Source organism: Amblyraja radiata, chromosome 14 (assembly GCF_010909765.2).
Source record: "Amblyraja radiata isolate CabotCenter1 chromosome 14, sAmbRad1.1.pri, whole genome shotgun sequence".
NCBI lineage: Eukaryota > Metazoa > Chordata > Chondrichthyes > Rajiformes > Rajidae > Amblyraja > Amblyraja radiata.
The window spans coordinates 47452252-47475456 of record NC_045969.1 but is presented as its reverse complement, the minus strand read 5'-3'; the positions used below and the strand labels follow the sequence as shown (position 1 = coordinate 47475456).

Here is a 23205-nt window from a genome sequence, read left to right as displayed (position 1 = left end):
CTGTTGTTGCAGATTGACGATTTCACCAAATTCCAATGCAAAATTGTTCTCCTGAGTGGACTTAATGTACAGCAGTTCAATACTCTGGAAGATAATTTGGCTGTTTAAGCGAATAATCGTCCCTAAGACTGAAGCAACAAAGTAATCATTATCTATTTAAGCTAAGTTTTAATTGGGCGTGAACTAATTATTGTTTACTGCAGAATGTCTTGATCGTTAGTATTGGCATTCCAGTATGGTGCTTCACAGACTTGACTACTTGTTTTTCAATATCATGCCTGTGTGTACTTTTGATGTTCGCTTTTTTAGGGATGCATATCATTTTTAATAAAATCTCCAGTCATTCTGCAGAGGGTAGAATTGAAAGATACAAATGTTCCCATTCTCCTCCACAGTTAAAGAAAAAATGCTTAAATTTACACTTTTCTGGTTTAGCATATGTCAAAGCTGTCTCCTTTACATTTAGTCCATGCTAAAAATAAATGCACATTTCCTGTATTTGTATTATTCGTCAGTTAACTTTTTGGAAAGCTATCATTTTTCTGCTTGTGAATATTGAGTTAATTGCTGCAATGTGGCAGTTGCTATGCAACTTCCCAATATTGACTTTACCTTTTATTTGCGTGTGTTCAGCTGTTCAATGATGCATGGAATCACTATCAGTCTGATATGTTTAAGGTGCGCTGGATGGTAGATATATTTTGCTATCTCTAGTCCAGATTAATGTCTTGCTATCTTGTTTAAAAAATAAAATAACTATCATAGCTAATCTCTTAATCTGAAGTGTGACATTTTCAACTAGGGAAAAACCAGGATCCCATCTTTCAATACTTAAGAAGACAATCATTGTTTGGGGAATTTGAAGTGATTGTAAGAATTATGGAAGTGAGTCTTGCAGCCAAAGTCTAGTTTAGTTTAGAGATGTAGCGCAGAAATAGGCCCTTTGGCCCACCGAGTTCGCACCGACCAGCGATCCCCGCACATTAACACCTTCCTACACACACTGGGGACAATTTACACTTATACCAAACCAATTAACCTACAAACCTGTACATCTTTGGAGTGTGGGAGGAAACCGAAGATCTCGTTGCAAACCCCGCAGGTCACGGGGAGAACGTACAAACTCCGTTCAGACAAGCACCCGTAGTCAGGTTCGAACCCGGGTCACTAGGGCTGCAAGGCAGTAGCTCTACCTCTACGCTACTGTGCTGCTGAGATTTTGTGTATACCATGTTTTAGTGGTCAAATAAAAACTCCCCCCCCCCCCCCCCCACTCTCTTCACAACAAAAGACCAATTTCCACTACCACCCTTATAGGGCCAGAATGATTGGTGGAGTCAGATCTTTTTGTTTTGAAATAACATGGGTTGCATTATTGGAGAGAAGACACTTTCACCTGTTGAGTATTGACCATCTGTATTTATTTGTTTTCCTGATTCAAGCTATCACCTTATTGCTGTATTGCATTTGTATTATATGTGAAAGGAGAAAACTGATTAATGCTTCCAGGAACAGAAAATATAGAAATATGTACTGTTGTATACAATAGTTAAAACAGTTCAAAAATAGATAAGCTTGCAAACAATAATGTTACTTGAACAGCTTGAGTCCTTGGTGGTGGGCTAAAAGTTCCGATATTTAGACCCAGTGAGAACAGGGTGGTAGATGTCTTGAGAGCATACGTGCTGGTGCGTTATGAACCTGTTCCCCTGTTCCGGTTGTACTGCAGAGGTGGTGGGTTTGGGAGATGCTGTGAATGAAATATTGAAGAGTTTTTGAGGGTGATGCGCACTCTGACCACATTGTGCCAATATTGGAGAGAGTGAACATTTATGGTGCCTGTCAGGCAGGCTGCTTTTACAATAATCAAACAGTTGGAGGAATTTGGTGGGCAGGCAACATCTGTGGAGGGAAATGGGCATTCTGCATTTTGGCTACCTTCTGCATTTTGGGTCGAGCCGTTTTCTCTGCACTGAGGAAGCAACAAGCGCTCAGTCCACAGGAAGGGTCCTGACCCCAAAACACTGACTGTTCATTTCCTTCCCCAGATGCTTCCTGACATGGTAATTTTCTCCAGCACTTTTCTTTTTGCTCCAGTTTCCAGGATCTGAAGCTTTGTGTCTCTGCTTTTAATTTTGATTTTGCCAATTTTGTTTGCAGGTACTTAGAGCCCATTTAATCTAGTCAAGTGTTCCTTGTCTTGGAGCTTGTGTGTATGTATGTATGAGGGAGTAAAAAAGTAACCTTTGCCAGAGGATAGGTAATCCCTTACAACACATAGCCATGACATGTAGGCGGCTCGTGCAGTTTTTGACCTCCTAAGATCTTGATGCCGGCAGATTCCAGTGTAGAAAGACTGGAGGATGGTTAATTTGTACCTTTGTATAAGAAGAGCTCCAAGGACAAGCCAAGGAACTGCACGATGGTGAGCCTAACATCAGTGATGGGAAAACTACTTGAGGGGATTCTGAGAGACAGGATCTATCTGTGTTTGGTGGAGTGAGGATTGGTTGAGATTCATCAGTTTGAAGAAGGGCCCCGACCCGAAACGTCGCCTTTCGATATTTTCCTGAGATGCTGCCTGACCCGCTGAGCTACTCTTGATTAGGAATGGTTAGCATTGCTTTGTGTGTGGGTGATCTAGCCAACTGGGTATAAAATTGTCTTGGTAAAAGGAATCAGAGGGTAGTCGAGGGTTGTTGCTCTGATTGGGGACGTGATGAGCGGTGTGTCGAAGGAATCGGTGCTGGGTCTACGGTTGTTTATCAATGTTGTTAACATGGTAGTTTGCTGATGACACTAAAATTGGTGGTTATCACAGATTACAACAGGATCTAGATAAACTAGGGAAGTCGGCCAAGGAATGGCTGATGATATTTAAGGATGTGTGTGTGTACACTTCAGAATTCATTATGATACTACCATCAGCAGTTGTATCATCAATGAAGATAAGTGAGCCAGTACTAGCCATACATGCCTAGGCCATAACACCCCCACCCCCGTGTTTCACAGGTGAGGTGGTATGCTTTGGATCCTTCTCTCCTCCATACTTTGCTCATGCCATCACTGTGATATACAGTAGTTCTGGTCAGTCAAGTGTTGGAAAGAGATCATGCAACTGGAAAGGGTGCAGAAAAGATTCATGAGGATGTCGCCAGGTCTGGGAGTCCTGAGTGACTAGAATTATTTCCCCTTGCAGCATTGGAGGTTGGGGGAGTGACCTAATAGAAGTATATAAAATCATCAGTGGTGTCGGTAAGGCAGATAGTCACAGTCAATTTGCTAGTATACCAGGGTCTAAAACTCGAGAACATAGCTTTAATTTGAAAGCGAGAAGGGACCTAAAGGGCATTTTTTTCATGCAGAGTGTAGTGAATGTATGGACTGAGCTGCCTGAGGCTACTGTGACGGGGGTAATTATAATCTTTAAGAGACATTAGGACAGGTACATGGATAGAAAAGTTTTAGAGGGATATATGGGGGCAAACACAAGCAAATGTGACAAGCTTATGATCACCATGGATGAGTTGGACTGAATCTGTATGAATCTGATTCTGCTGTTAAATGTCATGGGGAAATTGTGCAAATCTTTCAAGAATCTATTGGAGTTTTACAGGTTCTGGTCATGGGTAGGGCCAACATGGGAATGACATGTGATGTAAGTGTCGGTGAATGGGTATTTTGCGAGGTGGAGTGCGATCCATGAAGATGATGCTTCTCCATGGGTTTGTTCCTCCAGAAGGTATACCCACATCCTTCAGTTGGCCATCTCGTGCCTGATGTGTTCCACGCATTGCTGCAATGAATGTGGGTGTCTGTGTCTGAATTCCTGAGCGATGATTGTAGAGTGGCAGTCGGGGTTCTCGTTGTTGGGATTGTCCATGAAGTTTTAACATTCCAGGTTCCAAGCTTCATTGGGTCTTTGTAGTGAGATCGTTAACGACTGGCCAGAAGACGAAGACAATCAGAGACCAGGCCCTGCTTCATGGATATTAATACTGACTGTTGGATATCCGCATGCATGAGCATGCTCAACCTGCCAACTTCCTCATGTCTCCCTCTTACCCACTCTCCTTTAACCTGCTCCTAGCAAAGCACCTGTCTTCAGCTTCCAATGTAGTCAACACACTTGGGCTATATTCTGGCTGCAGCGGTAGACTGGGCTCATGGCATCTCCACCCACCCAGGTCTGGCCATGCACCGAGGCCATTTGTCTGGCCCCCACTTCTGTATGAAGGGAGCAAATTAGAATTACAGGAAATGAAACATATACTGTGATGATTAATATGTTACGACGAGCAGTGAAATATCATTGAGCACGGATACAATAAAAGCCACACCTTATAAGCAACACGAGACTAATTTATCATCATCCTCCCAACTCCAGGCTGTATTTCATCTTTACACTATTGTTTCAAGTAACAGTCGTCCATATACCAGCCCATACCTGCATGTTATCCAGGTCTTAGATTGCTTAGTTCCCCATACCAATTTCATGTTCATACGTGGTTGCATTTCTTTTGTAATTTAATGTTTTAAAACTGGCACAAACATTTTAAAAGGCTGGAAAACATTACTTGTTCTTCATACTAATGCTTAATTATGCTTTGTTTATACCATTGCATTAAATAACAGCAATATTTGAGAATTAAATTACACATATTACATTTTTCATTCCAATTTTACACTTGTTCCATGTTTTCATTCTAAATCACTACATTTAGATTATTCAGTCGGTTTTTGTTACACAACTGCAAAAAGTCACCCAGAATTAGTTGATGACTTTCAAAGGAACATGGTTAATTCCTGATGGTTGAAAATATATTCCACAGGACATATTGCTTAGATTTGTGTATGAGCAAGTTGCTCAAGCATTCTGTCTGAGAAAGTTGACATAGTTACAATAGTTTAAAATAATATATGTCCAGTTCAGTTGAATTTGTACTTTATTGAAATCTTAAAATAGTATTTGTACACCCATTTATAACATTTTAATAACAATATTGGGATAGGCAAGCTGACTAAAGTGCACTCTGCACCTGTAATCAATTAAAAGTTACAACCGTTACACCAGACAACCACTTGGGAAGGTTATGTTTTATCTACACATGTAGCTGGGGATGTGCTGTAAAGGTTGTGTGGTATTGAACTTTATGATTATGTTAGTTTTGTTACGTTTTTCTTCCCCATTATAAAATTCCCTGTTTGGTCCCCATATTAGAATTATATGGTCACGTTGGAATGTATTAAGTGTGGCTTTATATGTTTGATTTGGGCTTGAAGAACGAAAGAATGGTGGTATATTCTTTCTTCCCAATGATGTGGTGATAGCCTTTTTACTCAAATGCTGATAAAAAGCTATTTATCTTTCCTTACCAACTAGCTTTTTCTTTTCAACCATTTCATCTATTATATCAAAAGAGGCAAAAAGCTGTTTTTGGAATTAGTGGTGGATAGCTATTTTTACAATAGCAATGAAAGTCTGACAAGAGGAACGGCAAACTTAACATCTGCAGGATTAAAGAGTTGGAAAGAGGGAATTGTGGAACAGCTGAACTGGAACGATCATGACTGCCAAGCTAGCAATCTTGGGATTTACATACTAATTCAAATTGTGGGCCAAGTAGAATAATGAGAGATTGTTGTGTTGGCTGTAGGGAGCTGCTTTCCAATGTGGTTAACATGATTAATGGTTCTCGTGGGCCAGTGGCATCAGAAAAGTAATGGCAGGCAACATTTATAATGTCAACGCCAGTAAGCATCATTGGAAATTGCATCAAAAGTAAACAACATGTGTTTCATACTGCTGCTGCATGTAGGATCTGCATAAAATATATAAAAGCATGAAGTGCATGGTGTTCACATTGACTTTTGGCACTGCATTAGATGTCACTCCTAAGATACAAGGCTGTGTCAAGAACCTAAATCGGTATATAAGCTCTCAACAGGAGCAGCAGTGTTAAATGAACACTTGCATTTTACTGCAGTATTTTTCTTCGGTGTTTGCATAGGATGCATGAGTTTCAAAAGTAGAAAAGGTACCCTATCATCTGTTATTAAAAACTGATGAATCAATTCAGTTGAATGTATAGAATTACATAGTGAAGTAAATACAAATATTTAACGGGCTGTTTTAAATTATTTCAAAAATGTGGCTCACATTGACAGTAATTAACGTCGGAGCCTCTCTGCTTCAGCCATCCAGATTCAGTCCTGATGTTGTGTGCTGTCTGCGTGGAGTTTGAGCATTCTTCACATTCTTGAGTTGGTTTTCAGTAGGTGGTGCAGGTTCCTCCCACTTCTGGTTAGTTAGCCGGCAGCTATAAATTACGCTACGGTGTAGATAAGTGGCAAAATAATCTAAATGGTGGTTGGTGGACATGTGAGAAAGAGTAGGTTGCAAGGATACAGAGAAATAAGGGACTGCTGGAGTTGCTTTGCCGAGAGTCAGCATCAATCTGATGGGTTGAATGGATTCCTGTGTAATAATTTAGCAACTCTTAAGCTTTGCAAAACGTAGTTGAACCGTTCCGAAAAGTGTTTGTGTTTGGTATGCCTTCCCCACACTCCGAGAATAAATGGCTGAAACAGTGAATATCACCAATGATAAAACCTACCCATCAGCATATTAACTATTTTTTGCCATTCAATTAGGAGATGTGAAGGGCTGATATTGTGACAGTCATAGAGTGATACAGTGTGGAAACAGGCCCTTTGGCCCAACTTGCCCACACCGGCCAACATCTTGATGAGACTTCTCAAAATCAATATTAATATGTTGTTTCCAATTCACTCATCCAGTATCTAGGCAGGCATCTTTCCTTTTAAAAAAACACCTACATATGCGAGGTAAAATTGAAATCAAACGTTGTGGTGGGTTTTACGGCATGAAGCACGGTGAGTCTTTGCACCGCATCACCGCAGTGACTAAGCAGTGCAGCTAGAGTTCTTGGAAAAAATGTAAACTGAAATATTCGCTGCTGCAAACTCATGATAATGACTTTGCTCTTATCCTTTCTTATCTGAGCAAACAGTGAATTCTTGTTACAGGAAATGAAACATTTCCACAGTAGTGAAAATTATCTGATTTAAGTTCTGCAGGTCTGAAACCTTTTTGGTCAGTACAGTGAAATTCCAATAATCACTCACACTTGGAACTTTGAATCCAGATTGACAGATTTTCTGGACTGTAGAGATATTATTTCTATTAGCACTCTTTTAATTAACAATTTTGAAAAGATATGCCACTGTACAGGCAGTTCTGTTACAATGCATGTTTCCATCATGCACATTGGATGTAATGTGATTGATGAATTAGTGGACACTTTTTAATTGTGTGCCGAATTAGTAACAACACAATTTTGATAGGGAACTAGAGAACCACTAAAGTTACTTTGGAAATTGACAAGCCCCAGAAAAAAAGTTGTCTTTGGGGGAAAAAAGTCAAGGTAGTAATCTCCCTGCAGTTATCAATTGCCATTGTCGCTTGAGAACACATGCTGTCAATTTCACTGCAAGTGGCCATTTGAAATGACAATCAATCGCTTTTAGGGAAGGAGACGCTTCTTGGCAGGGAGATGCCAGCTGCTGGCGGGACATCAACCATCTTAACTAATCGACTCCCTTTACCTACTCCAACCGTACCCCCTCTGAACATGCAGCCGTCCGCTCACTTCCCCCCCCCCCCCCCCCCCCCCCGCTCAAGATTACTAACACAACCGCCGCCGGCAAGGGAGGTGGCATTGTAGTCTGGCGAGCTGACCTCTAACGGGCTGAGACCAGGTGCCAGCTCTCGGACACTTCCTCTTACTTACTCTTGGAGTTTGTGTGAATTTAATTGTGTGTATGTCTGTAGGACATTGTCTTTGTTTGTATGGCTGTGTAAACGAAATTTCGTTTGAGTCTCACTGAGGCTCAAATGACAATAAATTTGTATTGTATATTGTATTGATTATGACCCCGCAGATGAGCATCAGGCAATTATTTCTCAAGCTGTTCATTGAACCTTGGATCTAAGAGAATATCATGGTAATATTTCTGTTGATATAATAAAATAATTTTAAAAATAATGTAATTCATAGAATGGATCATAAACTGTAAGTAATGTGAGATGATATTTTGGAGCACCAGGACAAAAGCACTAACCTTAAACCAAACTATGCAATTGATTGCTAATTTCTGCAGGGTGCATGAATCTGAAGAAGGGTCCCGATCTGAAACTTCTCCTTTCCATGTTCTCCAGAGATGCTGCCTGACCCATCGAGTTACTCCAGTAGTTTATCCTTTTTTTGTGAACCAGCATCTGCAGTTTATTTCCTCATTTTAGCATCAAAGGGAGCTTCCAAAATATTTTGATTGTCCTATTCCAGTTCCCCACTAATGTACAAATGTTGTTAAAATGCATTTATACATCTCACAAAATATTACAACAGTATCGGTCGTAAACTTTTTTCCTTTAACTACTAATTTCAGAATACTTGAATTGTTAATGTGGAAAAAGGTCGTGAACCTTCTAACTTGTTGGGTATGACTATCTCTTGTAAAGGTTTCTTGAAGTGAACTTTAATCTGAAGATATTTTATTTGTATTACCAAAGAGCTTCTGTGTGTCACTTTGGCTATTGCAAGTTGGCAAAGTGACATGAAGTATGCTTCTGCATATTAGAATTGACCCTTCAGTGTCTCTTACCATGAAAGTCATGTATTAATGTAGTAATTTTTCACTAAAGAATTTGTTGCAGTCAAGGGTAAAATTGAAACTTTAAAGTGTTCCTGCAATTATAGCCTGTAGTTTTACTGGATATTATTTAAATAAGTTAAAAAATTGCTGCAGCCTTTGGTCATCTTTTTAGAAAAAAATATACAGTTCCCACCATAATGTTTGGGACAAAGACCCATCATTTATTTATTTGCCTCTGTACTCCACAATTTGAAATATGTGATAGAAAAAAATCACGTGGTTAAAGTGCACATTGTCAGATTTTAATGAAGGCCATTTTTATACATCTTGGTTTGAGCATGTATAAATTACAGCAGTGTTTATATATAGTCCCCCCATTTCAGGGCACCATAATATTTGGGACACAGCAATGTCATGTAAATGAAAGTAATCATGTTTAGTATTTTGTTGCATATCCTTTACATGCATTGACTGCTTAAAGTCTGATTCATGGACATCACCAGTTGCTGGGTGTCTTCTCTGATGAAGCGCTGCCAGGCCTGTATTGCAGCCATCTTTAGCTTGTGCTTGCTTTGGGGGATAGTCCCCTTCAGTTTTCCCTTCAGCATATAGAAGGCATGCTCGATTGGGCTCAGATCGGGTAATTTCTACATAAAATGTATTAAAAAAAACCTTTAATAAAATTTGACAATGTGCACTTTAACCACGTGATTTATTTCATTACAAATCTCAAATTGTGGAGTACGGAGGCAAATAAATAAATGATGGATCTTTGTCTCAAACATTATGGAAGGCACTGTAAATTAAAATTAATTATATGAAAGCCTGAAGGAGTTTGTGGGATTTCCTTTGTGTGAGTTATTTAGAGAAGCAATGATATGAAGAAACCGGAAAGTGCTCACTCATCATTTGTCAGCATTGCTGCATGAGATCAGCACTTTGTTGGTTTATTGCAGAGCTTAGCTGACAGCAATCTAAAGATACATCATAAAATGGAATGTCTGTAATGAAACATTCTAGAAATCTGAAACGTTGCATGTAAATTGAGTTTAGCGTAAGGATGTGCACACTCTTAGTTCTACTAAAGCCCCCAAGGACCTAATTTTAACTTTCACAATTAAAAATGGAGATTATTTTTAGACCTATTTTTGAAGTATTAAATATGTATGTGGGTGGACAGGTTCATGGTTAGGAAAGGTTTGGAGGGATATGCGCCAAACACAGGCAAATGGAAGTAGATGGGTGGGACATTCAGTCGTCTTGGGCACGCTGGGCCAAAGGGCTTGTTTCCCTGCTCTATGACTATGACCCACCTAAGTACTATTGGTGTACCTGAACCACAAAGGGAATCTAAACATTTATGCATCAAATTTCTGCAGGAGACCAGCGACGATTTTAAACCTGTCGGGTGACTACATTTGAGAGAAAGGATCAAGTTGAGTGAGATACCAAAGAATTTCCTTGGATATAATTACAGAGGATGTTTACGGTGGCCAAGAAGTTTTTTTTCCCCCCGAATACTGTTGGTGCGTGCAAGGGTCGAGAACTTTCCTTATTTATCTACTTCAGGCTGAAGTTTGAAGATAAACCGTGATTGCCCTAAGATCAAGCATAGCTTCCACACTTGACAGGAGTGGGAAATGGCGAAAATGCACGTTCAGCTTTTAAACTCCCTTTAAATTGGAGACTGCAATATATAAAATAGGTTGGGGAGCTGCACAAGGAAAAATTCTTATTAGATTTTAAACTTGTTGACTGGGATGAATGCGTAATAGCTCACAAACCAGCCATTGAAGCATTCGATTAAATATTATAGGAGATCAAACACAATAAATTAATGAGAGGTGTTCCAATAGTGATAGCTGAGTTTTATCAAAAGTGACTTGTAATTCCACGATGTACTGAAGCAGATGAGATGAAAGACTATATTAAGCCATCATACATTTGGGAATATGTTAAACATTTACATTTGAAAACTAATATACGAGCACCTGGCAGGTGATCTACCTGAGAGTTTACTTCAAATGTACTCATCTGTTTAAATTAGGAAATTATACATGAAAGCTCATGACAAATAATTTCTGTGGAAAAACCTGGGCAAAATTGTTAAATAATTATGTAAGCTGTTTTCCAAAATGTCACTAAACACTATTTGCATTACCAGTGATTGCATGAAAGAGCAATTTTAATAGCAAAATGTTAATCAGTGCAGTCCATGAAATTTTCCCAACAACCTGTGTAATATAAATCTTTTGAACATGTGACAGGCATTCAGGGTGTACATTTTCTTGTTTAATTTTTAAACACTCTGTCACCACCTGGTGTGCCATCACATAATCTTGCATTGAAATGCAGGTCACAGGGGGTGACCTGTTTTTTCCGGAGCTCCCGCAACTACAGCTACGTCCGCTGGACTGGAGGGCGGAAGCTTCGACCACCCCGGGCTGCGGAGCTTGAACCGGCCCGTTCGCGGAGCTCGGTTGAGCCGCGGGACTTACCATCATCCGGCGGGGTCACAACAACGGAAGCCTGGATCGCCTCAGCGCAGAGGGAGAACAAGGAAGGAAGAGACAAAGACTTTAAGACTTTTGCCTCCATCACAGTGAGGAGGTGCCTGGTGAACTCACTGTGGTGGATGTTAATTTGTGTCTATTGTGTGTTTTGTTATTTATTATTACATGTATGACTGCAGGCAATGAAATTCCGTTCAGACCGAAAGGTCTGAATGACAATAAAGGAATCCAATCCAATCCAAAATGAGGAGCTCTATTTATTCTGCATGGGAAATTGGATCTACCAATGTTATGCAACAGCACACAATATGTTAAAAATACTGCCATATGTATTTGAGGCCACAATAACGACTTGTAATGCTTTTGAGGCGTCATGGGCTGGTTCAGCCACTCGAATGTCCGGTAGTGAAAGAGTGAAGGGTGGTACACACTAACCAGTCCATCATGTGTACTGACCTCTTCATGATCAAAAGGATATATAGGAGGCTGCCTAAAAATGGCAGTCAATATCATCAAAGACCAACATCATTGGTCACATTTTCATTTCACTTCTACCATCAGGAGGAAGTTATAGGAATGTGAAAACTGTGACTACCAGGTTCAAGAATAGCTTCAACAACCATCAAGCTCTTGGATACTACATAACACCAACTTCAACAATGAATTTCTATGGATTGCCATAAGTTGCACTAAGGATTTCTTTTTGGGCGGGTAGTTTGTGTTAGTATTGTTATTAATTTTTTTGATTCTTTGTGTTCATCGTATATATTATCTGTATTGTCTTTACAGGCCTGTTAAGTTGCCACAAGTAACATTTTCACTGTTCCGTTGTCAGTACATATGAAAATCAAATACGTATGTGCAGGAAGGAACTGCAGATGTGTTCAAGAAGGAACTGCAGATGCTGGAAGATCGAAGGTACACAAAAATGCTGGAGAAACTGAGCGGGTGCAGCAGCATCTATGGAGCGAAGGAAATAGGTGACGTTTCGGCCCGAAACGTCACCTATTTCCTTCGCTCCATAGATGCTGCTGCACCCGCTCAGTTTCTCCAGCATTTTTGTGTACCAAGGAACTGCAGATGCTGGTTTACACCGAAGGTGGACACAAAATACTGGAGTAACTCAGTGGGACAGGCAGCATCTCTGGGTAGAAGGAATGGGTGACGTTTCGGGATGAGACCCTTCTTTGGACTCTGACCTTCAGATCTTCAGACTTTGAGACACCCCTTCAGACCCTGAAGAAGAGTCTCGACCCGAAACGTCACTCGTTCCTTCTCTCCAGAGATGCTGCCTGTCCTGCTGAGTTACTCCAGCATTTTGTGTTTATCTTTGACAATTAAATACTCTTGACTCTTGTTCTTCATCTCTTGGATATCAGTTATCCCATTTATGATCTATCTTTTCAATTCGAGCAACTTTTGTTCCCAACTCAACTTAGCTTTGCTAGGAACAGTTACAAGGACAATTGCGAAAAGTTGTCAAAACTCAATACTTTTCCCAAGGTCATCTATGTTGATTACTGAAGAATTGGAGGCAACAGTAATCTATACATTTGTACATAAGTGTCAAAAGAAAGTATATTCTTCAACACTGAATTCAATGTACGCATGTCTATAGAAAGAGAACTAAATTATATGTAATGTCTATATTTATACTTGCTCTCTTTTTACTGGCAACTTTAATCTATATAATTGTAACCTATTTATATTGTTCATGAAACAACATATATTTCAGTTCGACGTATTTCATTTTTCAAGGAGTGTTCTAAAATCCCAACAATGCTTGGTATAGCAGCTAATTTACAGCAATGCATATTCAACCAAAGCTCTCACATGTAGGTTATAAATTATTTTTCATTGGTATTTTGACACTTTAGTGGACGAGGCAAGCACACTGCATGCTCCATGTTACAATTCTTCATTAAAATTCAATAACCTTTTAACATTTACCAGGAGTGAGTTTATTAAAACCTGCCAATTTTTTTCATTGATATATATGGGCCTATTAAATTAAGCTTGCAGGCGGTTTTGCTAGATTTTATGAAGAGTGTGAGTGATGTGATAAGTGGGAGGTCATAGTGAAAGCAACTAAGTGCAGTAAGATTTCATTAATCTACCATGCGTGGGACTTCTTAACAGCTGAGCAGGTTTTCAGGACTATCAGATGTATTACCATTCATACTTTGTCACACTTTAAATACACTTTTTGAAAAAGATGTTCTTCAGTAGGATCATATATTTTCAATACGTTTAAAGGTGGTACAGAGAAACAAAGCCCCGTTAAGTTTCAAGAGATTATTGAACCCAGAACTTTGTATTGTATTGTATTCAAATTTATTGTCATTGTCTCAATTAGAGACAACGAAATGAATTTCCCTTTACAGGCAGTATCATAAAAATAAATAAATAATAAATAATAAAACATATTAAAAATAAAATAGAATTTATTAAAAAAAAAAAAAAAAAAAAAAAAAAAGCACAAACACAGAAAGCCCACGACACAACATAACACAATGGCACCAAGGTGAGGAAGGCACCATAATCCAGCCAGCCTCCCCTCCGATCTTCCCAGATGTTCACCCGTGGTCGGGGCCTTCCAAGCACCCGCAGTCGCCACGATGCTCAGACCCTCTCGCCGGGCTGATGGAACGCCGACGCGACTCGAATAATAGTCGCGTCCTCTCCAGGAAGCGACTGAAGGACGGTATCCCCCTTACCGTACCCTCTTCCCCCACATTAAAACATTAAAAAAACATAAAAAACACACTTCAACATAACAAAAAAAACTGAAAAAACAAAAAGATACCGGGCTGAAGGTGGAGGCAGCTGGCACCAGCGCCACCGGAAGTACAATACTAGAACCAGGTTAGTTTCAAGCATCTATAGTGAACAGTTTCAGCTGCTTTAGAGAGAGAGAGAGAGAGTGGGAACCAGAGCTCCAGAGACTGCGAGAGCCCAGGAACTTGTGATTTGTGAGCCAGATGTTAAACTGTCAGGATTAGTAAGTGCAGTCTAAATAAGTACAGTGAATTTAGCATTATTTAAAATAATTTTTATTGACCATAAATGAGGGAAAATAACATTTTCATTGACCATAAATGAGGGGAAATTGCCATGCATAAATGTTATTGGATGTTGGTGAAGGGAAAGTTTGATTGAGTTTGATATTCAATTGCAGAGAGCTAATTTCAGTCGGATGAGAATGAGTGGGTTCATTTACCAGGTTTTGCCCAATCACTCCATATCCTGTTGCAGCAATGAGAGCAATAACAGCAGTCAGGACTATGACGAACGACACCAAGCTTAGCTCTGAGGCACAGCATAAAAGGATGGCCTTAAGTAATGGGAGACTATAATTAGACAGCAGATACTGTGGCGGCAAGCAGGACTCCACGAAGGTGAGCTGCCCTCCTGGTGCTAGGGTTGAGGGTGTCTGAGTGACGACAGAAGTGGGGTTGAGCAGCCAGAGGTTGTTGTGCTCATTGGCATGGATGACGTGGATGGAAAATAGGAAGAGGTCCTGCAGAGTGAAAATATTTTTTTGGGGGAAAAGCAGGATGTAAAGCGAGGTTATTAACTGTGGATTACTCGCAGAGGCATATGCTGGCGACTGAATGGATAGGACACACAAATTCATGGCTGAAGAGTTGGTGCAGGGGACAGGGATTCAGATATGTGGACCATCAGGATCTCTTCTGGGGCAGAACCGAGGAGGGCCAGGTTGCACCTGAACTGGAGAGGAAGCAATACCCAGGTGGGCAGACTTGCTCATGCCACTAGAATGGCAGATAGGTGGGAATCAAAGCATTAGTGTGGCAGTTGAGCAGCTAGAAGTTGATACAGAAGCCATTGTCAGCAAGTTCAGTTGACAGGATACAGAGCACGGCAGAGAAGAGAAATTATTCTTGAATCAATTTGCAATTTCAACATAAGGCCTGACAGTAAAATGGATGACCTTTGGGTTTGGGTAGATAATTGGACTGGGGATATTATAGCCATTACAGAAACACAGCATGCTGGAACATTAAGCTGCCAGCCTTTTCCCTTCCGAAGCTGATCCAGGAGAAAGGTGGTGGAAAGAGAGCAAGGGGAGTTGCCTTTTTCATTCGCGTAGTCTTGAGATTCAATTAGTGAGGGTTCATCCAGTGAAGCTGTGTGCGTGCAGTTGATAAATAAGAGGACATTTACCTTGTTGGGTTTGTACAATAGCCCCTAAATAATCATCGAGAATTAGATGAATCGATATGCAGGGAGATGGTGACGAGCTGCATGAACAGTATGGGGTTGTCATGATAAGGCATTTCTAACTTTCCCACGATAGACTGGGACGGTCATGCTAAGGGCTTACATGGGGTGGAATTTGTTAGGTTCAGCAAAGGCAATATATAGAGGGGAAAAATGGGGGGAAAAATTCCCGTTACAACTTAAAATTAGCCTTGTATTGCTGTCACCAGGGAAAGTTCTCCCTTCCACAATTAAGTGTTGTACATCATTTCAATGAAAGTGGTATTCACTTATTTTAATGTAAAATTATTGATCTTTACATCAGCTTATTTCCTTTATTTTTATTGCAAGAATTGCAGATCTTTTGCTCAGGATTATTGATTACGCAGCCTGCTCCAGCAGTTTCACAGTTCAAAATATTTACACATTCCACTATGAAAACTTCTGCCAATTTTTTTTTTTTAAATCATGGTCTGCTACAATCTTGTTGAAAGATATTCATTTACTATTGGTATAAAGTTTCAGTGAATTTGGTTAGGGTGGAAATAACCATTGATTTTGGAACTATTTGCAAATGGAAGATGCTTTGGTTATAAAGTGGCTATTTTGTGCCATGTTTTGCCATTAAATGCCTGCAATGCAGTGATGTACCTTTCCAGTTTAATTGAAGCGTTTTGAATTACAAATTTGTGACATTTAGACCTGGAGCGTGCCGTACATCACCCGGCGCGGCTTAAAATGGTCGTGGGACTTACCATCGCCCGCCTGGGGCTTCAACATCGGGAGAAAAACGGAGAGCAGGGGAGAGAAGAGACTTTGCCTTCCATCACAGTGAGGAGGAGGTTCACTGTGATGGATGTTTGTGTGAATTAAATTGGTTGTGTGTCTAGTAGGAATCGTTTTTGTTTGTATGGCTGTAGAAACATAGTTTCGTTTGAGCCTCACTGAGGTTCAAATGACAATAAACATTGTATTGTAAATAACCCTGTGATACAGGCACATTATTATATATTGCAAAGTTTCAACTTGAGCTTTGCAGCAAATGCACCTTTTGGTTTCACCTCATTATAAATTGTATTATGTTAAGTTGAAATATAACCACAGATATTGCTGCAAACCTTTTTAAAATTGTGCGTTAGTTTTGGGATTGCTGGCCCTACCGATGGATGAAAAAACTGAATTTTGTACAGTACAAGCCAAGGAAGAAACTGAGACGTATACCACGCATAGCTACATTTCGAGCGTCACGTTTTTTTTCTTTAAGTTGAACTTGTATGATTAAAACTTCTTATAGTTGAAGACTGGTGAAATTATAATTAAAATGTTTTTTTTCTTTTTTCAGAAATGAGAGACAATGTCGGTAGAAGATAAGAGTGATACTTTGGTTTATTCCTACGAGTCCTCTGTACACAGTACCAGTGTACTACTGAGCCTCAATGATCAAAGGAAGCAAGACCTCTTTTGTGACGTGACTGTGACTGTGGAAAACAAGTCCTTCCGTGCTCATCGTTCTATGCTTGCTGCCTGCAGTGATTATTTTCTGTCAGCTGTGGTATGGAAGAAAGAGCTTGACATGCTTATTACACTTCCTGAGGAGGTAAAGAATGAATGAGATTTCTGTAATACGGTTGTAATAATTTGATATTTCCATGGTCACTTCCCCCTGAAATGTAAGCAGCCTGTGATCTGGGGAGGTGGGAAGTTGGAGGGAAAGAGGGTGTGGGTGGCATGTGCACTGTTTGCATTATCTGGGGATTCCAATGGCTGATAAGTGGAGAGAAAATAGTGCCTGCACTTTAAGCAGCTACAGACCCATTCTGCTAAGGTGGACTCCGCACTTCTGAATGTTAGTTTCCCAAGAAAAGGTTGTCGTGATTGATACTGAACTCCTAATAATTGACTGTAGGGCAGATTGCTTCCACCACGGAAATTTTCATTTAACTTTTTGACCCAACAACCAATCTCCCACCAGTAGCTAAAAGATTCTGATTTCAGAGGGTCTGCAACTGCTCCACCTTGGTAACTCTTGACCAAATGTATCAGAACAGTAAGATAGTAAATCACAGCTTGGACATGTTACTTTGGCTACATAAGACAAACTTGCTGTTTTAATCGAATATAAAATTGCTCTAAAATAATTTTAAAACTTGGATTATTTTTACTGTGTTCACTAGTATTGTTAAGGACCTCGTTTAATCTAAATCAAATTTGTTGCAAAAATCCACATTCTTGAGACTAATTCATAAATGAATAAAGCATGGAGCCTGGAGATTAACTGGTAGCAAAAACAGGAAGGCAGATTATTATCTAAATAGTCAAGTTGGGGGGAAAAGGGGAAGTACAACGGGATCTCGGGGGGGGGGGGGGGGGTCCTTGTTCATCAGTCAATGAAAGTAAGCATGCAGGTACAGCAGGCAGTGAAGAAATCGAATGGCATGTTGGCCTTCATAACAAGAGGAGTGGAGTATAGGAGCAAAGATGTCCTTCTGCAGTTGTATAGGGCGCGTGAGACCACAATTGGAGTATTGTGTGCAGTTTTGTTCCCCTAATTTGAGGATTGACATTATTGCTATTGAGGGAGTGCAGCGTAGGTTTACAATGTTAATTCCCGGGATGGCGGGACTGTCATATGCTGAGAGAATGGAGCGGCTGGGCTTGTATACTCTGGAGTTTAGAAGGATGAGAGGGGTTCTTATTGAAACATATAAGATTATTAAGGGTTTGGACATGCTAGAGGCAGGAAACATGTTCCCGATGTTGGGGCAGTCTAGAACCAGGGGCTACTGATTAAGAATAAGGGGTAAGCCATTTAGAACGGAGATGAGGAAACACTTTTTCACACAGAGAGTTGTGAGTCTGTGGAATTCTCTGCCTCGGAGGAGGCCGGTTCTCTGGACACTTTCAAGGGAGAGCGAGACAGGGCTCTTAAAGATAGCGGAGTCAGGGGATATGGGGAGAAGGCAGGAATGGGGTACTGATTGGGGATGATCAGCCATGATCACATTGAATGACGGTGCTGGCTCGAAGGGCTGAATGGCCTACTCCTGCACCTATTGCCTATTGTCTGTTGTCTATTAACTACTTTCTATAATTATTTCACTGTTTTGGAGTATGCTTTATTTTGGTTGGTTTATTTTGTTGATAAAGAATCTTCAAGAACAATAATTAGAAGCAGACTTAGTAGTCATTTAGAAGTGTGATTTGATTACAGATAGTTAGTCTGGATTTCTTAAGGACAAATTGTGTCCCATCTAAGTTGACAGAGTGTGATATGATAACTGACTTATTGAAGGGAATGCATTCGGCGTGGTATGTCTGAACTTCCAAGTAGCATTAATGGCATGTAATAGATTGTCAGGAAGACTGGATGTTAAGGAATTAAAAGTTCTAGAATAACATGAATAGAAAATGGCTAAGTTATGAGAATAGGGTCGCAAAGTGAGATTGTTTTTTCAATCTAGAGAAAGATGTACTGCGAGATCAACAGCGTTCGTTGCAAGCACCGCTGAATTTATTAATGTCCATTAACAGGGCTCGAAATTAACGGTTGCCCGGTTTCCAATGGCCATCTAAAGTCCCGCTGGGCAACTTAAAAGCCGCGCCATTTTCCCCGGCTTGGCAAGCACCCGGGACACCTGCCGTTCAACTCTGAGTGGGGCCCCACTCTCTATCTCTCTCTCTCTCTCTCTCTCTCTCCCTCTCTCTCTCTGTCACTCCCTGTCTCTGCCCGCTATCTGTGTCCGGGACGCTGGGTCTCCGCTCTCCGCTCCTCATCGGCCCCTCATTCGCCGGCACGGCCGGCCGCCTTGCACATGCGCACTGCCACGGCCTGCAAATGCACACGACCATGGCCAGCACATCATTGGCCGCCCTGCACATGTGCACTGCCACGCCAACTGGTCGGCGCCGGGCACTGGTAAAGTTGGGGTTATTCTTGGAACAGAGAATATTGGGGGAAATCTGATTTATATATTTAAAATCATGAAGGGTAAAGGCAAGGTAGATGTACAGCTGTTCCTAATAACAGAAGTAATAAGAACCAAGGGCAGAGGATGAAAATGAGTGACAAAAGAACCAAAAATGCCATGACCTTTTTTCGCACAGCAAATCAAGAGGATATGGAATGTACGTCAGAGGAGAGGTAGGTAGCAGTGGAGTAGATCTACTGGTAGTGTTCCAAAGGGACCTGGACTGGTGAATTTCCAGTACTATGGTGGAGGGCTGGAGAATGAAATTAATTGGATTGCTCTTGCATGGGACCAGTACATACTCAATGAGGCAAATGGCAGCCACCTGTGATGTAGCTTTGGTGATTCTGTGCAATCATTGGGAACCAAGACAAGATCGGCAAAAGGCAGTCATTATATAACAACTGAACCTTTTCAGTAATTTTTGCAAGAACAAAAACCTGTCATTCACTGCCATATGTGACCTGCAAGAGAATCTGGCTGATTCTAATCTATTCTCTGAACAGCATTTGATTAAATCAAACTGATAGGCCAAGCACGGCACCTACATTTCAAAGAAGTGAAAAGGCTGTCTTGTTCCATTGTTATCTAATGAATTTCCTTTTTTACTGATCTTGTCTTTGTTCCCAGTAAAGGGCCTGTCCCACTTTCACGACCTAATTCACAACCTTTTTTACTCGAGGGACATTTTTCATCATGCTAGAAAAACACCCCGACCTACTTGATGCCAGGAGTACCTACGATTAGCATTACGACCTATCTACGACCTCATGACGACCATGCTGCGAGTATGAGTCAAGGGCAAACTCGGCAGAGGTCGTGAATTAGGTTGTGAAAGTGGGACAGGCCCTTTATCAAGCTGCCATGGAGGAATTATGATTCTTATTCCCTGAATTATACCTCTGTTCTCTGAATTCCATATTAACACTACTATTATATGCTGCTGACATTAAAGGTCTGAAATGAACTGATTTTAGCTGCACCCATCAGTTTCCCCCCCGCCCATGGCTCAGCCATTTGAACAAATAGAAAGTTCTTGCCGTCTAACTAAATTCTGATTATTTATAATGTTTATGTAACTTATTATTTGTAAATTGTTTTATGGTCATGCAGTCTGTTTAACTGGAGAGTATTTGCTTGGTTTTGAATGAGAAGTGTCTATATTATAAAGTATAATGTCAATATTTTGTAGTCAGTGTTCAACGGACAATATTCTGCTTGGGTAGCTTACAAATTAACCATATGAACATTGAATTCTCCAATTTTAGGTTATTAACCTTCAAAGACCCCACCCTTTCCCCCCCAACACAACACCCTGTGTCCCACCTGGATGTGCACTATTTCTCCCTTTCCCCTTACCCCATTCCCTTCCATCTGTATTCCTACTCTGGCTTCAGATTTTGCACATCTTCTACCCTTATCTCACACTATTTGTCTTCTTATATTTCTGGTCTTTGTCCAACTACCTGCCGATAAAAAAAAATCCCCGCTCACCTGTATCCACTTATCACTTGCTGGACTTTGTCCCTCCCCACCTTACTTCTAGGGATGAGGTGTTGCAAAATGATTATAGGGAATTAGGCAAAAGACTAAAAAGCAGGACCTCCAGGATAGTGATCTCCCGGTGCCACGTGCTAGTGAGGGTAGAAATGGGAAGATAGGACAGATGAATGTGGCTGAGGAGTTGGTGCGAAGGTCAGGGAACAGATTTCTGAACTCATCTCGTCTGGAGCAGAGGTGACCTGTACCAGAGGGTTGGGTTGCACCTGAACTGGAGGACAGGTTTTCTAGTGTTATACAGGTGGGGTTAAACTGGATAGGCAGGGGGGGCTGGATCCATTGCAGAACTGAGGAAGTGAGAGGCTAGAAGTCAGTGTGGATGCTGATGAAAGAAAGTTTAATGGGCAGAATAGGCAGGGGATGGCAGGGAGCAAGGAAAGACTTGGATTGAATTGCACTTATTTTAATGCGAGAAACCTGACGGGTAAGACGGATGAACTCTGCATACGACTGGGATGCTATAGCCATTGGTTATGAGAGGGACTGAACTGGCAGCTTAATGTTCCAGGGTGTATCTTCTGCAGGAGAGATAGAGGTGGGTGAAAGAGGAGGGGATATTGCTTTATTGATTAAGGAAAAGTCACAGCAGTAATCCGAGATAATATTACTGATGGTTCGTCCAGTAAGACTACATGTTGGGAGTGTACTCCAGACCCCCAAATAGTCAATGGGAAATGGAAGAGGAAATATGCTAGGGGATTGCAGTCTGCTGCAAAACTACTAAGGTTTTCAGCAGGAGATTTGTCCTACACGAGAGAGGGCAAAGCTTGATCTACTTTTGGGAAATTGGGAAGGGCAAGTAACTGTAGTGTTCGTGAATGAACCTTCTGGGATCAGCGACCACTGTTTTATTAGGTTTAAGATAATTATGGATAAAGGCAGGTGGGCCCACAAGTTCAAATTGTAAATTGCAGCAAGGCCAACTTTGATGGTATTAGGCAGGAACCTGTTGGTTGTGGTCGGCTGTTTGTGGGCAAAGGACCGACCGGAGAGTGAGATGCTTTTAAAAGTGTGATGACAAGAGTTCAGGGCATGCATGTCCCTGTTAGAGTGAAGGGCAAGGCAGGTGGGAGTAAGGAAGAATGTAGAAAAAAGGAACTGCAGGTGCAGTTACTCAAGATTACACAGGGTTGGAGCATCTCTGGAGAACATGGATAGGCGATGTTTTGGGTTGGGTCCCGTCTTGAGAAACAAGAAAGGGATGAGTGCCTTGTTGGGAGTGCACTATAGGTCCCCAAATAGTCAACATCAATTATAGGAGCAAATATGCCAGCAGATTGCAGGCAGCTGCAGGACTAATAAGGTTGTGGTCAGGGGAATTTTAGCTTTCCCAATATTGACTGGAAATGTCATAGTGCAAAAGGTTTAGATGGGGCAGAATTTGTCAAATGTGTTCATGAAAGTTTCCTCGGGCAATATGTAGAGGGCCCTACACTGGAGAGGGCAAAGCTTGATCTAATCTTAACAAATTGGGAGAGGCAAGTGGATGAAGTATTTGTGGATGAGCCTTTTGGAACCAGCTACCCATTTTACTGTTAGGTTAGTTATGGTTAGATAGTTATGGATAGTGACAGGGTGGGCCCACAACTTAAAAATTCTAAATTTGGGCAAAGCCAACTTTGAAGTTATCAGTCAGGGATTCACTCAAGTTGATTGGAACGGTTTGTTTGAAGGAAAAGGAATGTCTGGAAAGTAGGATGTCTTTAAAAGTGTGCTGACAAGAGCCCAAGACCCGCCTGTTCCTTTTAAGCGTGAAGGGAAAAGCCGGTGGGCGTAAGGAAGCTTGGATGACGAGAGAAATTGAGGCTCTGGTTAAGAGTAAGAAGGAGGTGTAGGGCAGGGATAGGCAGCTGGGATCAAGTTTTTACTTGGAGGGGTTTTGGGAACTGAGGAGCACGCTAAAAAATAAAATCAGGAGGGAAAAGGGGGAGAATAGATCACTGACAGATAATATTAAGGATAATCTCGAGATATTATAAACATATTAAGAGAAAAAGAGCAAGCAGAGATAGAATGGGACCCATCGGGAATCAAAGCGGTCAACTCTGTGTGGAGCCACAGGAAATGGACAAGGGCCTTGAGTGTTTCTACTGTGGAGAAAGACATAAGGTGTGGGGAACTTGGAGCAGTTAATGGAAGCGACTTGAGGGCAGTCAGTATTATGGCTGCGGAGGCACTGAGGGTGATGGTGGAAGGTTGTTTTTCACACTGCAGGCCTGTGACTAGTGAGTGGTGTGCCCCAGCGTTGATATTGTAGATAG

General features: G+C 41.0%; 1 protein-coding gene across 2 annotated transcripts in view; it reads left to right on the top strand.

Moving 5' to 3' along the window:
* Positions 1–23205, top strand: part of bach1 (BTB domain and CNC homolog 1) — a 61777-nt gene that overhangs the window by 11710 nt on the left and 26862 nt on the right. Inside the window, exons 2-3 of one of the 2 annotated variants that reach the window (XM_033033238.1) lie at positions 5843–5848; positions 16759–17013. In XM_033033238.1, the coding sequence (XP_032889129.1) occupies positions 16771–17013 (243 nt within the window). In that variant the 5' untranslated portion in view covers positions 5843–5848; positions 16759–16770. The remainder of the gene's footprint in view (positions 1–5842; positions 5849–16758; positions 17014–23205) is intronic. The other variant, XM_033033239.1, reaches the window with a different exon arrangement.